Source organism: Hyperolius riggenbachi, chromosome 1 (assembly GCF_040937935.1).
Source record: "Hyperolius riggenbachi isolate aHypRig1 chromosome 1, aHypRig1.pri, whole genome shotgun sequence".
Taxonomy (NCBI): Eukaryota; Metazoa; Chordata; class Amphibia; order Anura; family Hyperoliidae; genus Hyperolius; species Hyperolius riggenbachi.
Window position 1 is genome coordinate 520,209,107 of NC_090646.1, and position 17,078 is coordinate 520,226,184.

At 44.1% G+C, this 17,078-nt stretch overlaps 1 protein-coding gene across 1 annotated transcript in view; it reads right to left on the reverse strand.

Moving 5' to 3' along the window:
• Window positions 1–363: 363 nt before the first annotated feature.
• Window positions 364–17,078, reverse strand: part of PPTC7 (protein phosphatase targeting COQ7) — a 45,166-nt gene continuing 28,451 nt past the window's right edge. Inside the window, exons 3-6 of the mRNA XM_068271623.1 lie at window positions 10,031–10,229; window positions 5,428–5,551; window positions 3,918–4,047; window positions 364–824 (exon numbers count right to left, since the gene is read on the reverse strand). Of these exons, the coding sequence (XP_068127724.1) occupies window positions 766–824; window positions 3,918–4,047; window positions 5,428–5,551; window positions 10,031–10,229 (512 nt within the window). The 3' untranslated portion in view covers window positions 364–765. The remainder of the gene's footprint in view (window positions 825–3,917; window positions 4,048–5,427; window positions 5,552–10,030; window positions 10,230–17,078) is intronic.

Sequence of the window (17,078 nt, forward strand, 5' to 3'; positions counted from 1 at the left end):
AACCTTGGAGCTGCCACCTCCAAGGCCTGTCTCCTACTGCTCTAAAACTTACCAAACACACAATTGGAGAAACTCACTCCCAAACAGTTCTCTGCTGCTTTATAAAGCCTGCAGGCTGCTTATAAGCCAATGAGAAGTGCACACATAATACACCTAGCTTGCAGTGATAATCAAGTAGAAGCTGAGCAAGTCAGCCAATTAGTTGGAGAGGGCTTCAGTTGCATATAGACCTATATGCAACTGAAGCCCTCTCCAACTAATTGGCTGACTTGCTCAGCTTCTGCTTGATTATCACTGCAAGCTAGGTGTATTATGTGTGCACTTCTCATTGGCTTATAAGCAGCCTGCAGGCTTTATAAAGCAGCAGAGAACTGTTTGGGAGTGAGTTTCTCCAATTGTGTGTTTGGTAAGACACCCGCAGTGAGGCAACAAAAACTGAGGCAAAGGGACAACTGATGCCAAAGTAAAGCGCAGTGCAATCTCTGTACAACAGTAACCTGCTGTGTCCTGCTCCTAAAATGTGCATGTGACTAAACTGATAGCATTTGAGGCAAGTTCCTTCTGTATGCATACCTAAACCATTAGACAGTAGTGGTTCCTACAAAGACCCCAGTTTTCATGTGGACAGCATTTCACTTCTTTCAAAACTGGCCAATTAAATAGGTTGGAGGTAAATTGCAGTCCTGCCAGCAGGATACAGTGCAATACATTGTTAGAAAGTCTTGGGATTGTACAGGAATTAAAAAAAAAATTGTAGCAAGTGTTTCAGTCTGTGTATTCAGCTACAATTGAAAGAAGAACAGTGATGTCATCCGGCTTTCCTCCTACAGAAAACAAAAAGTAAATGAGAAATCAAACTTTACCAACCCAAGGAATGCAAGTAGAAATAATTATACAATGGTCAGTCATAGCACTTCAGTAACCTAATCAGCATAGCTGATCATAAAGCATCCTACAAAAACAAACTTAATGAACATTTTTGGTGGCTGAAGGTACAAGTAAACCAAAACTGACAAAACAAAAGACCAGTGGGATAATTCTTGCAGTGTGTGAAAGTTCATTTTATTTGGTAAGGCTGTTTTATGCTAACATGTTGCCTTGCTGCTCAGGTAAATGCTCACCAAGCACAGGTCTTCAGAGACATCCCCTATGTAGCTTAGGCCTTATGTATTTGTACAGGTTAGCACTGTTGATTTAGCGGCCATTCAGATAGAACAGCACCCGGGATGGGATTTGTATGTGAATTACTGGATCACAATGCCATAAAGTGAATGAATCGTTTCCTCGATTTTTACACCCATTTCTCTGCCCCAGAGCAAAAGGAAAAAAGTATGTATTTAAATATGGATCCAAACTATTTTAGTGCATGGTCTCTAAAGAGTTAAGAAAATTGCTGTGTAGGGCTGATTTCTTTACCTTACTCCATAGCAGATAAGAGTAAGAGGGCTGCTTGAGCCACATTCACATGCTAGAAAGCCACAAGCCCGGCCGATAATGACTGCCTCTATCTAGCAACTGTACAGCAGTCCCTCGATGCTTCAGCCAGCAAGCAGTCTGGTGGATAGCCTCGGTCAAGCTCTTGCCAAGAGTATGGTTCTCCTCACTCGCCCCGCTCACTCCGGGAAGATCTATTGGCAACCGCCCCCATCCCCCCCCCAACTTCCCCATAGCAACATGTCACTATCATAGAGGCTAGTCACCCAAGGAATGCAAGTCCCTATAACTGTTGAGCGACATAACCTAGAGAACACTCACTGGTGAATCTAGTAATACATGATGAATCGAGTAATAAATTTGATCTTTTCTTAGGGCTTGGTAACACCTGGGGAGTTTTCGCCTTTTTTTTTTTTTTTTTTTTTTTAAGTGTCAGCGATTTTCAAAATCATCCTAAAAGTGCTTGTGCAAGGATTCCTTATTAGAGTGTTCACAACTGAGCGGTTCAATTCTGATCCACTCACCAAAGTGCTGCCTGTAACATTTTTGGAGCGATTTGCCTCAATGGAAGGTATAGGGTAATCGCAAAGCAATTGAAAAAGCGCTTTGTATAGCGATTTCCGAGCACTTTTAAGAATAAATACATTGTATTATTTTCCGGGTCAAAGAGCTCACTTCCTGACTTGTGTCAGGAAGTGAACAAACATATCGCTCTGCAAAAGCGCTTAGAAAAGCACTTTAGAAAAAAAAAAAAATCACAGCGCGCAGGCAAGGGCCTCAGCGATGGCTACTTTAGATGTGAACAGCCTAGGAATCTTTGGGGGTGGAAGGTGTTAGTTGGGAGAAGCACTCTGCACACAATAGGTCCAGTATATGTACTTCAGGGGTACTTATGCTTGGTTCAGGGGGTACTTGATTCATTTTAATAGGTTTTGAGAAAAAAATTACATACGAACAAACCTGAATAAAATGTAAGTGTTTGGGAAATATTCATACATACATAAATGTGATAAGACATTGCACACAAGGGAGTACTTGGTGAGCACTGTCAAAGGGATTGTGAGAGAAACAGCTTTAGGTAGCCAGGGGAACACCTTAGTATATAACTAGAGGGAAGCCTAAAGGTGCATACACACATCAGACTATAGTCTTTGGAAAATGAAAGATCACAGACCAATTTTACCCCCTTCCATGTAGTATGAGAGCCATACCTACACAGTCTTTTCTATGGAGCTGAACTCCACATCAGAAAAAAATCTTTGCAAGATGCTGCACACACAGATGCTGTACAGACACAAAAGATCAGTATCTGCAAAAGATCTGTTCCTGCCAAAAATCCATTCCTGCAAATTGCAATGATAGTCTATGAGATCTGCAGATCATCATACACACATGATTTAACTGACATTCATCTGCAGATGAAGCAATCATCTGCAGATCTGAATATCCATCCTGGTGGATCTGATCTGCAGATGAATGTCAGTTAAATCATGTGTGTATGATGATCTGCAGATCTCATAGACTATCATTGCAATTTGCAGGAATGGATTTTTGGCAGGAACAGATCTTTTGCAGATACTGATCTTTTGTGTCTGTACAGCATCTGTGTGTGCAGCATCTTGCAAAGAGTTTTTTCTGATGTGGAGTTCAGCTCCATAGAAAAGACTGTGAAGGTATGGCTCTCATACTACATGGAAGGGGGTAAAATTGGTCTGTGATCTTTCATTTTCCAAAGACTATGGTCTGATGTGTGTATGAGCCTTTAGGCTGCAGAACTGGTGAGGATAAGAGGATGTTGCATGAAAATTGATTTACATTTGAGTATGTATAGTCAAAGCTGCATCACGAGAAGCTCAGTTTTACAGCATTTATGAATGTGTTTAAAGGCCCATACACAGGTCGGAGTTTTCGGATTTGATTTTTCGGAGTTTTTTGATTTGGCGTGCGGACGACTGAACGACGGGACGTTCAAACGACCCGTCGTTCGGAAAAATCCGACGTGTGTATGGGCCTTTAGAGGGGACTGATATGAACAGAATAGTGATGTGTATCTGCAATCAGGGGCGTGAATACAAGCCATGCGGTGCCCCTTTCTAGAATCGCCCCCATAAAATCAGCAGAACTCTCTCCCCCTCCCCAAGGGGACCAACAGCCCCCTCTTCTACATATACACCCAACACAACTGTAGCTGCCCCCCCCCCCCCCCCCCACAACAAGCGTAGACTGTATAGCAACCCCCCCAACATCCCAACAACTGTGGCTAATGTAACCTCCCTTCCACCCATGTAGCAAGTGTGGCCAGTATGAACACATCCGCCACCTCTTTTCCTCAAAAACAAGAAAGGCCAGCATAACATTTCCCCACATAGTGTGGCCACAATTCATGACTAATATTTGATAGGAGTGGAAAATGTTTTGCTTTTAACAAATCCTCCCTCACACAAGTATAAGAAAAAACTTTCCATGTTAAACTGTGGCCTTACCTCTGACATTCAGTCCATAGTCACACGCAAACTGTGCAAATGGTGACATGTAATTAGGATCATAGGCTAAATCATGTGCTTGCTCTGCAATGCTGCGGGCTGTCTGCTGTATACTTTCATAGTTTGCATTCTGGAAAGATATAAACAGAAATCAGATTCTATAGGATACTGGAAATAACACAATACTAAAGCGAACCAAGGAACATTTCAGGACATAGAATAGACAGATTGCCATAGTAAGAAAGAAGAAAAAAAATAAAATAAAAAAAAAGGATGTCAATGGATATCTCACGGGGGTACTATGTTCACTACTCAGTCACATGGGCATTAAAGGGATAACAGAGCTACAAGTGAAGTTGCTCTACTGTAAGCAGGTAAAGGCCTTTCAATTGGGAGGTGTGGAGATTTCAATTAGTAGATCAACAAAAATCTAACATTGAAAACAGAACAATTTAGACTTTTCCACAACTGAAAAGCAATAAAGAGGGCAAATCTGATGCTAGTTCTGTACTGCAACAGCACCACGGAATATGTTGGCGCTTTATAAATCAATAATAATAATAATAATAATAATCTGTTTCCGACTACCAGTGCTAATTTTTATTGCATTATGTACCTCAGAAGGGCCACATGCTGCCCAAGTACAGTACCATCCAAGGAAACTGAAAAAAATTACATTAACATTCACATTTTATGTGGCCTGCCACATTTTCAAATGTGCAGGATTGTAAGGAATAAAAAAAAAAAAAAAAAAAAAAAAAAAAAGGAGGAAGTGGAGAGAATCAACCTGTGTTCAAGCAGAAGTTACATCATAATAAGATGCCCTGGCACGTCTACCTGCGGCAGCTGGAGTTTCCGTAGAGATGTCGGCTCTAAGCCAACATATGTAAACGTATGTAATTTTCTTGCCTTGTGCACATAAACGCGTACACACTCACCCATCTCCCGCTGTGATTATTGTATACAGGTAGGGGATGGGTCTACAGTTGGCACACAAACTTGACTTGCTTAAAAGCAAAACATATTTGCCCTTCCTGTCCATACCTGCTGCAGGTAAGCATTCATTTTTTTACATGAAACTGTTTGGAGCTAGCACTCCAACCACCCACATGCCTTGGCATCTTACAATACTGATATTTCAGTTTCCTGTCAGCAAGTTCATGGAATAAAGTGTACATCATAGGCTGATGCTCTCCATTTCCTCCTCTCTTTTACTGCAGATGACAGCACACTGTCTTTCCTTTCAGAGGAGGACTCCAGTGACAGTGCTTCTAGTTCAAACGTGATCAGGTTAAGACTGTTCAATGTTAAATCTTCAACAATTTGGCCTGCGACTTGAGACCGTTTTAGACCCCTTAGGTGATGGAATTTGACACCCCTGTGCAGGGTCACTTATAATTTGTAGAATAAACAAATCTCCTTCATGAATATCTGACTATTCTGTTTGGGACAGGAGGTGGGGAGATATCACAAGGCCGGGCTGGTTTACAGTGTTGTTGGTTCACCTTACCTTTAACTTTTTTAATTCCTGAAGAATCATATAGTCAGGCATGTTGTCAAAAAGTCCATCAGTGGCGGTAAGAATAATGTCACCCAGCTGGACATCAAATGAACTACTGTCTGCAGCATCAGGGCTATAAAAGCAATCAAGAGAAAACAGACATCATAATCTGCCATTAGGGGGCCTAGGAAATGCTTTATCTGCGCACAAAGATAACATTACTCCATTACAAAGCAGTGGGGGTGCAGTACTATGTAGACACATATCTGATGTTTGTTCCTATGCTTTGTGGTATGAGGAGGTCATGTATTGGGTGTTAAATAGGAACAGCATTTGCTATTCACACATATTAAATTGGTGCTGGCATTCAAGACTTATCAGCAACAACTCGCCAGACAAGGTCTATAGTCGCCGTTTTAATGTCTGGGAATTAAAAAGGGATGTACACACATTCAACAAAGTAAATGACCAACACCACAACAAACCATTTTCCCTACTTATTTTTTTCATGCACCAACCAAATGACCAACCTTCAATAATGCCACATGCACCCACGTTTACACCGACAACCACGTGGGGCGCGTGTATGCGGATGGAGGCCAGCACCAGACATGGACAGGTAAAGTATACTGCACTCTGGGTTATGGAGGCATTTTAAATTGGGGGACAGGGCGGCTGTGTTGAGTCGGAGTCAAGACCAATTCCTGAAAGATTTCATGCTGAAATCGATCAGGAATTGTGCTGTGGTGTTTGAGCAGGCAACAGATCACGGGAACAGTAAATTCGGGCGCCTGAGGCAAGTGGACAAATCGGGCGCCGCCATTCACTCCCATAATAAATATCGTTTAATGGGCGCCCGACAGGAAAAAAGGGCGCCGGAGAAAAATAACGTTTTATAAGCGGCGCCCGGAGACTTTTACTGTTTTATAACTGCTTCTCATGATTACACATTATTTTATGATTTATAATTTTTTAAACATTTTTAAACGAAAAACAGTACAATCTTTTTTAAAACATTATTTTTAAACGAAAAACAGCACAATATTTTTTTCACGTTATTAATGCTTATCACAGGGGGGTCTTAGGTTTAGGCACCACCAGGGGGGTCTTAGGTTTAGGCACCACCAGGGGGGGTCTTAGGTTTAGGCACCACCAGGGGGGGTCTTAGGTTTAGGCACCACCAGGGGGGGTCTTAGGTTTAGGCACCACCAGGGGGGGTCTTAGGTTTAGGCACCACCAGGGGGGTCTTAGGTTTAGGCACCACCAGGGGGGTCTTAGGTTTAGGCACCACCAGGGGGGTCTTAGGTTTAGGCACCAACACGGGGGTCTAGGGGTTAGGGGTAGGTACAGGGAGGGTTACTTACTATTTTTTTTTAAACGTTATTATACGTTTCACTTTTTAAACGGAAGATTAACGTTTTCACAATTGCCAATTTCATGCACATTATTTAATGATTTATAACTTTATAAAACATTATTTTTAAACGAAATATAGTACATTATATTTTTTAAACGTTATCCATGTTTATCGTTTAAAACCCGGCGCCCTTTTTTCCCAGCGCTCCTTTTTAACGTACGCACAGATCACTCCCTGATCAGATTCGATTAGAGAGAGACCTGATTCATTGTCAATCTGCCCATACATCGTCTGATCTATGGGCCCTTTATATCCAAAGAAGAATCACTGAGGAACAACAGGCTGTCTGGGCTTTGTCTGGTAGAACAAAGTTTATCATTGCTGGCACTGAGGGAATCTTGTAGAAGTGCATGTAACTCAGGCCATGCCAGGGGCAGAACAGGGGCAGAAGGTGCAGTTATGTGATATTTCAGGATTATAAGCAAGGGAAAGGGATGGAGGGAGGGGGGGGGGGTGTTCAAATGAATTGAAAAAATTATAGGAATGGAAGTTCAAACAACTGTGCAGATAGTCTTTGAAAATATACATCAAGGGTACCAAACAAGCTTTTGGGCCTCACTGGCTATGGATGTCTGTGCAGCACAGGGACCTATAATATAAAAGTATACACAATTTCTGCCCTCCATAAAAGGTTGCACTGTGATTTGCTTTATTTGTACAATTGAATATTCAAATATTTTCATTGAGCCATCAAGGTTCAGTACAATGGTCATGGCAGAGAGCGCATGCTGTGTGCCAGTGCTGTCTGCTTATGACTGAGAAACCCTTTCCACACATCCTATGAACAGCCTGCTTTACGGACACTCCCTTGTAGCAGATAGCTCGCTGCCAAGTGTGGAGCTGCTTTTCTCTGCAAGGACACAGTGTGCTGCTGGGATTTCACGCTGATGTGAAGCAACCTGAGACAGCTTTGATCACATGCCCACTACTCTGTGCTGAGGAAATGAGAAATCAGATACAAGTATTGTGCATTTCTCTTAGGAATACAATGCTTCATTAATGCTGATAGTCTAGTAATGGAGCGGGGGGATTTTTTTAAGTGATTTAAAGTCCCAGTTCAGATAGTTTTAAATTTAATATGAATCCAACAGGATAATTAAAAATGTATAATAGGTATAAGAAGTGTAAAAATGAAACTAAATCTGAAATAAACGAGAAAAAAAAAAAACACTTCATCTGCAAGACAATGGAGTCACTTCTGCGTCCAGAGAAAAGGATAGGAAACAATTGACTTGGCTGTCCCATAAGGGCCCAGTCACGCTTAAAGGTGCAAAACGGTTTTGCGCTGGTGATTTTTCTGCGATTTAATTCAGAAAAATCACTGGACAAATACGCATTGAATCACGATTAGCGTTTCAATATATGCTAACCACAATCGCTCCGGAATCGACAAAAAAATGCCGCAGGTGGCATTTGGCAATTCCAGCCAAGCACCAGCAATTGGCGGCAATGAGATCACTGACATATACTTACTATAGTGCTAGCGCAATGAAAAGCGCTACGCTTTGGCGATTAGCGGGAATTGCCCTAGTGTGAATGGGCCCTAAAGGATATCTGAGTTGGCAGGGAAAGATTAGATTTACTTACCTTGGGCTTTTTTCAGCCCCTTGCAGTCTATCAGGTCCTTCGCTGTAGTTCTGCTGTCCCTTCTGAAAGCAGGGCACAGCATATGCATCTCCTTTAATCGCGCTACCATGGCCGGGAGAGTTCTGCGCTTGAGCAGTTTAAGTCTGTGTGAACCGTGCAAGCACAGAATGCTCCTCGCCACAGGAGCATGATCCAGAGAGGCCGCATGTGCAGTAGCCCGCCACCACAGCTGTGGTCTAGAATCTGTTGGAGGGGACAGCGACACCCTGGAGAGCTGCGGTACTGCAGCGAGGGACCCAATAGACTACTAGGGGCTGGAAGAAGACCCAGGTAATAGTCTAATATTCCCCCTAGCTCAAATATACTTTAAAATATCTGGCATGCTGTAGCTTCGGAGAAAACCCGTACACGCTAGATTCTTATCCAAACAGTCTGTCTAAAAAGCCTAGCTTAAAGAGACTCCGTAACAAAAATTGCATCCTGTTTTTTATCATCCTACAAGTTCTAAAAGCTATTCTAATGTGTTCTTGCTTACTGCAGCACTTTCTGCTATCACAGTCTCTGTAATAAATCAATGTATTTTTCCCCTGTCAGACTTGTCGGCCTGTGTCTGGAAGGCTGCCAAGTTCTTCAGTGTTGTGGTTCTGCCTTCCAGGCCCCTCTATGCACACTGCCTGTGTATTATTTGGATTAGGGCAGCTTCTCTCTTCTCATCTTTTACAAGCTCTTTTACAAGCTGGATAAATCGTCCTCTGAGCTGGCTGGGCTTTCACATACTGAGGAATTAGACAAGGGCAAAGCTGTTTGCAGGAAGAAAAGAGCAGCCTGAAACTTCAGTGCATGAGAACTGCAGGGGGAAAGAAACACACAATGATCTCTTGAAATTCAAAAGGAAGAGTGTATACAGCCTGCTTGTGTATGAATGTATTTTCTATGTGTGGACATACTGTACATCAACCTACTTCCTGTTTTGGTGGCCATTTTGTTTGTTTATAAACAAACTTTTTAAAACTGTTTTAACCACTTTTAATGCGGCGGGGAGCGGCGAAATTGTGACAGAGGGTAATAGGAGATGTCCCCTAACGCACTGGTATGTTTACTTTTGTGCGATTTTAACAATACAGATTCTCTTTAAGTACAAGGCTTTTACTGGCATATATAAATTTGACTTACACAATGTTGGGTTTAGATGGGCTAGCTAGAATTAAAAATGATCAATCTGCAGTGTTAAGTGACCTCATCGCAAGGTTTGTTACACAGAAGAAGAGTTTGTTGCCCTTCCTAGCATTTTTTGGTCTGTGGAAATGCAGGCTGTCTGGCACTTCAACTGCACCAAAAAGGCTTCTCTAGCTGGTCACTGGGCTGAAATGAAGAGGTGGGCAGACAGCATGGCAGTGCATTTTAAACTAATTCAGTGATTTTCTGGATCTGACACAGATTAAAAATGTTCTACCAGTGCTACTTTCTAATGGCACTTCTGTAAATTACTGCAGAACACATAACTACAATATAAAGCTTAAGAATAACGGGGGAAAAAATATACTGATAACACACAGAAAACCCATGACTTAGTCAAAGAAATGTAGATACTGCATACAGAATACTAACCTGTCACTAAGAACTACTCCTTCAGCTTCAGGGGGTGCTATGGACAACTGGAATGGAGTGTTGAAATAGTGCTGCTGTTCATCTGACCGATGTACAACTTCTCCTGCTCGTACTACTAGGAACCCAGAGTCGCCTAAGTTTGCTGTGTGTAATCGATGACTTCTTCTATCGAGAACCACTAGACAAGCAGTGCTGCTTCCTTTAATATAGGAAAAAAATGACAATCATATCACATCTAGAGACTGTGTACACTACATGCCAGAGCAATTCTTACATTACAACTACAGTAGGTTTCTAAAGATTCAGTAGCACCTTTGCTACAATTTATCACAAGAAAATAAAATTATAGTGTGGTTGAAAATGTAACTGTATTTGGACATTTATCCCGTTTACCACAACAAACAAATTACAATGCTGGCACAATTTTTAAGGTATCTTTCTGCTTTATGATTTTTATCATGCTACTTAACCTCCTGGGGACCCCGCATAGAAAATCCCCCGCCTCACTTGTGGCTGCCTAAGCCTGATGCGGCGCAGGATTTATGCCACATGCTTTTTCTGCTCCAGTCGCGATGGCACGCACCCAAGAGGGGAGATTAACCACTTGAGGACCCACCCTTTACCCCCCCTTAAGGACCAGCATTGAAATATGTGATCTGTGCTGGGTGGGCTCTACAGCCCCCAGCACAGATCAGGGTGCAGGCAGAGAGATCAGATCACCCCCCTTTTTTCCCCACTAGGGGGATGATGTGCTGGGGGGGTCCGATCTCTCCTGCCTGCGTGTGGCTGGCGGGGGGGCACCTCAAAGCCCCCCTCCGCGGCGACATTCACCCCCCTCCCTCTCCTACCTGTCCCCCCGTCCTGTGCAGCCTGTGACAGGACGTCCCCTGTCACATGGCGGCGATCCCCGGCCGCTGATTGGCCGGGGATCGCCGATCTGCCTTACGGCGCTGCTGCGCAGCAGCGCCGTACAATGTAAACAAAGCGGATTATTTCCGCTTGTGTTTACATTTAGCCTGCGAGCCGCCATTGGCGGCCCGCAGGCTATTCACGGAGCCCCCCGCCGTGATTTGACAGGAAGCAGCCACTCGCGCGAGCGGCTGCTTCCTGATTAATCAGCCTGCAGCTGGCGACGCAATACTGCGTCGCTGGTCCTGCAGCTGCCACATTGCCGACGCACGGTATAAGCGTGCGGTCGGCAAGTGGTTAAGCGGTCATATGACAGATATCTCCCCTCACTGATCAGAAGCCATGGCGATTGGTTCCTAATCACGTGATCACTACGATCGCCAGCCGATCGTAGTGATCAACTTAAGCAGCGGCAGTAGGAGGGGAAGAAGAGGACCGGGACTCACCTTCCTGACGTCCCCCCGGCGATCCTCGCTCCCCTCTGCTCTGCCTGGCATCCCTGCTCATCGCTGGAGCTTGGGAGATGAATAATGGCTTCTGGCTATATGGGGAACACCACTGCCTTCCTATCTAAACACATCCCCCATTTAAAAATGCTCTGGTTCTTAAAGGAGTCGTCAAACCTCCCCCCCCCCCTCTACTTACCCGGGGCTTCCTGCAGCCCCTTGCAGCTGACATGTCCCATGCAGCAGTTGCACGCTTAGTCGTTGGCCCGGGGTCCCTGCCGATGCGCCTGCACCGCTGTCAATTAAGTCCACACTGTCTGCGGTGTACTACGCAGGCGCAGTAGTTCTGCGGACAACATGGGCTTGATTGACAGTGGTGCTCACGCAGACACGACCTCGATGTTGTCCTCTGCATCGACGGTGACCCTGGGCCAATGACTGAGCGTGCAGCTGCTGCTTTGGACATGTCAGCTGCAAGGGGTTGGAGGAAGTCCCGGGTAAGTAGAATTGGGGGGGGGGGGGGGGGGCTTTTTTTTTTTTACGGATGACTCCTTTAAGGGGAGGGGTTAGGCTGCTGGCCCCCAGACCGTTCAGGTTTACAAAACAAAAACACAGGAATGCTGTTGAAGAACCACTAATACAAAAAGTGTAAGATTTTGAATACATTTGCAGGCATGTGTATAAAATATACATTTGTTTGAGTAAAGCACCCCATAAATTACCTTTTTCTTAAAGAGAAACTCCGACCAAGAATTGAACTTTATCCCAATCAGTAGCTGATACCCACTTTTACATGAGAAAAATAATGATTTTCACAAACAGACCATCAGGGGGCGCTGTATGACTGATTTTGTGCTGAAACCCCTCCCACAAGAGGCTCTGGTACCGTACGGTACTCCTGGCAAACTGCCACAATGTAACAATGTTCAGACAGGAAATAGCTGCTTACAGCTGTCTGTTAAAGCCAGACCAGCTAGCAACAGCTCCTTAATCTGCCCACAGTAACAATGTCACCATGTAATACATGTCAGAATGTGAATCTGGGAGAGGAAAGATTTTACAATGAGCAAACACTGACTAAATCATGTATACATAATTATTGTAAAAATGAAGCACTTTTTTTATTACATTATTTTCACTGGAGTTCCTCTTTAAGTCACTGTCACTTTCAGTAATCATTTTACCAAACTTCTCACACTAGCCCTCTCCCCTACTTATGCCTAACACTAACCTGCCACCCATCCACCCATCATCTAGCACTAACCCTAAAGGTGCCCATACAATGGTCGATTTCAGCTTTCGATCGAACGGCAGATCAATTTGTGGCCAATTTCAATCGATCTAGGATGATCTGCTGTCAGCATCAGATCAATGGCCCATAGGGTTGCATTGGATCAGGGGTGTACCTAGAAAATCCACGGGCCCCCTGCACACAAAAAAAAAAAAAAATCCACCACCCCCCCCCTAGGGCCCACTCAGACTTTTTGGGGGCAGGAGGGGTCGCAGCATAAGAGGAGAGTGTGGCAGATCGGTGGGCTCTCCTCTCAGCTCTCCCCTCCTGCAATCAATCATTGGTGGCAGTGGCAGCAGGCTGAATACATTACCTCCTTCTCGCCTGAGCTCTTCCGTTCTCTAAGAGCAACTTCCTGTTTTCACAGGAAGGTGCATGAAGCTCTTAGAGAACGGAAGAGCTCTGGCGAGAAGGAGGCAATAGGTATTCAGCGTGCCGCCGCCACCAATAATTGCAGGAAGGGAGCGCTGAGAGGAGAGCCCGAGGTGAGGGGGGGGGGGGGATTTCCCCCCTCCCCACCAATCTGCCACACTCTTATGCTGCGACCTCTCCTGCCCAGAAAAAAAAAAAGTTCCAGTCTGGCGTAGTTTGCATGCACACACTACGCAGCACTTTTGCGCAGGTGCAGAATGCTCCTGGCTGTGGGAGCAGCACGTGGCCGGACTGCGCTGACTGGCTGAATTACCGGGACTCATAGCAGAAGATCCAGGTGGCGGAGGACAGCAAGGGACCGATTGGCCTGAAGGAGGCTGGAGGAAGCCCCAGGTATGTATAAAAAACTTCATCCATCTCAGGTACCATTTAATTTGTAGTCAAACAAATTTTAACATATCAAATTATTTGATTTCATGAGCAAATAGAGTGCATACATTTGCATAAATCAGCATCAACGCAGAATTATTTCCATCTCATTGACCATCTCTATTAGTGACACGACTACACATCAGGCTTTATTCTTACAGCACAGATATTTAGTATATATATATATATATATATATATATAAAAAAGATTCCTGTGTACTCATATATACAGTCACAATCAGATATGTATATCTGACTTTATTGAAGCAGCACAAGTAACTAATTTTGATTGGTTTATTTCATTTTTGTGGACTAAGCACAGCTATTACTGTATATATACTGTACATATAAATTATTTATAATGACTATTATGTGAGAAATAGAACAATTTATCATATGTTCTATTTTAATTACAGTTACAAATTCATTAGGAGTTGGAGCATTTTTTCGACTTAAGGCACCCAAAATTGCTCCGACTCCGACCCCACAACTCCGACTCCACAGCCCTGTGTCGGCCTGTGCTCATTGAGAGACTCAGTGTAAATGTAAGCCAGAGATTTACATGCAGTCTCAGCTGATCTAGACACGGGAGGGTAGGAGGCGCCCTTGGAGGTACTTTTGATCAGGCTTCCAACTCAAATGGATACATTTATGTGTAAAATACAGACCAATTAATGGGCAAAGGTTGATATCAATCTACACTCTAATAGTGGAAGTACCAGTATTAATCAGTTATTAATTCAAAGATATGGAATGATCCTACCTTAATAAGTAGTCACTTCCATACGGTTTGATGTAAAACTAAAATTTATTGTAGCACTTTAAAATGACTATGAGTATATGCGATCTTTTCTTAACGAAAGAAACCATTCGTGAGATACTACACCAGATTGGGCTCCCGGTGTCTTTCTGTCCCTTTTTCATTCCTCCAGCACACACAGCTGATCTAGACGTACTTTAACAGATGATGAAGTTGTTAATCTAGTCAGTTGCACCGAATATACGTCTTAAAGTTCACTAAAAGTGAACATCTGTTTTTTTTTTTTTGCCATGCATGGAGAATGAGGGAGACTGAGGCTGCCAGGCTTTTACTATGCAAGAGAAGGTACAGTTTATTAAACCTGAGCACTGTCCTGGGTCTTCCAAGCACACATGAATCAAAAGCTGGTCACTGTATGCAACGTTGTGAAAGGTGATCGAAAGGTCACTAGGCAATAATTAGGACCAGTTCGGACAATATTGAATATAAAATGAAACGGTATTTAAAACACAAAAACCAAATAGGTCTTAAAGTATGGAATGTTAAATAGTGGACTTCTTTTTAGGGAGTCCAGATTACTTCAGTATGCTTTTGGGCTCAAGAACGCAATTCACAGTAATTCCGCAACCACAGATTCTGCTTGCATTGCACTTTTCAAAGGTAATTATTGGCCCTGCAGAATTCTTGGAAGAGTGTAACTTCATTAGCAGGCAATATCTTTAACCTATGCATGCCCATGTATATAGCAACATGTGGCTGAAGTAACAACCTTCACGTTACAAGCACTCATTTTATAATCAGTTATATACTACCATGCCAAAAAGGAAAATGATCTAAACGTTTCAAGCTGGAACTCCAAGAGCCGTCTGTATGCCAGAAATAGAACTCTTCATCCTGTATCAGTTTCCCTCTAGAAGTACGAACTTTCCAAGAAAAGCCATTATGAGAGCCTATGACATAATATGTAACTGCCCAAATCAGATAATCTTCAATAATAGAATTCTTGTTTTGGGGACAGGACAAATTAGGCTATAATGAAGCTAGATTTGCACAGAGGAGGTAGAGGCACAAATTACTGTATAGTGGCAGCATTTTGGTTAGGTAGGGTCACTGATAACCCAAGTCAGTCCAGGTCTGGAATTCTCCGACCAGCCCACCAGGAGGTGCAGTTGCAGAAATGTGCACGTGTCCTCCTCCCCAGCTGCTACTGTAAGCTATTCGTGACAGGGGAGTGAAGGCAGGTGATTGACAGTACCCTATGGTGTGCTGAGGACGGGTGTTTGTGTTAGTGGATGAAGGTAAGGGTGTGTGTTGAGCGGTATGATGCTAACAAATGATGCAGAGGTATAATCTGGTAATAGTGTACAACACTGCAATAATTCAGGAAAGTGATGCTGTAGGAAATAATTGTTGTTGGGGCAATTCATTTGGAGGTGTGACTGATGCTGCAGGAAGCCAATTTAATGCGGATGACATTTCAGAGGCTGTAATTTAGACTGTATTTGCTGGAGGTACATGAAGACAAATTCATGTAAGGGATGATGATGATAGGAATGATAAGTGTGTGGTCACTAGGAGCTGCCTGTAGCTAATAAACACATTGCAGGAGGTCCTGCAAAGCTGAGGTAACTAGAATACACTTTAGGCAGCACTGGAAAGATGGACACTGGGGCAATAGAAAGCTGCCATAAAAAAAAATAAAATACATTATGCATTACATCCGGGGGCGTAACAATAGAGACTGCAACGGATGCAGCCGCAGGGGGGCCCAGAAGCAGCAGGTGGCCCTGTGGGGGGGGGGGGGGGGGGTGTGTGTGTGTGTGGGGTGTGTGTGTGTGTGGGGTGTGTGTGTGTGTGTGGGGTGTGTGTGTGTGTGTGGGGTGTGTGTGTGTGTGGGGTGTGTGTGTGTGTGGGGAGTGTGTGTGTGTGGGGAGTGTGTGTGTGGGGAGTGTGTGTGTGGGGAGGTGTGTGTGTGGGGAGGTGTGTGTGTGGGGAGGTGTGTGTGTGGGGAGGTGTGTGTGTGGGGAGGTGTGTGTGTGTGTGTGTGGGTGTGTGTGTGTGTGTGGGGTGTGTGTGTGTGTGGGGTGTGTGTGTGTGTGGGGGGTGTGTGTGTGGGGAGGTGTGTGTGTGTGTGTGTGGGTGTGTGTGTGTGTGTGGGGTGTGTGTGTGTGTGGGGTGTGTGTGTGTGTGGGGGGGGTGTGTGTGGGGGGTGTGTGTGGGGGGTGTGTGTGGGGGGTGTGTGTGTGTGTGGGGGGTGTGTGTGGGGGGTGTGTGTGGGGGGTGTGTGTGGGGTGTGTGTGGGGGGTGTGTGTGTGGGGTGTGTGTGTGGGGTGTGTGTGTGGGGTGTGTGTGTGGGGTGTGTGTGTGGGGTGTGTGTGTGGGGTGTGTGTGTGTGGTGTAAAGTTTCGCATGGGGTCCAGTGATTTCTAGTTATGCATTACTGGCAGCTTTTCAGCTTTGGCGGGATACATTTGCTGCAAGTTGATTTGCCCATTCTAACATCTCAGAAGACTGGGTATCCTCTACATCCAGATGCTAAATCACTGCAGTGAGCTCCATTTACCCAGCTGTTCAAACTAGAGGAATATGCAGAGGAAAAACTATTGGGTAACCCAGGATTAAGGTCGACCTGAAATGTGCTGCCTAATAACACGCTGTGAGCATTTCATCACAGGAACTGTTTTGTGTAATAACAAAGGAGATGCCATGCTGCTCAGGGCGCCATCACTCCAAAACAAACCTCTGCACAGTAGAAAACACCAAAAAAAAAAAAAAAAAAAAGAAGTCTGCAGATGCTTCATGAGGTTAGCAGGCTTATCCAACTATAGTAGTTTAATAAAC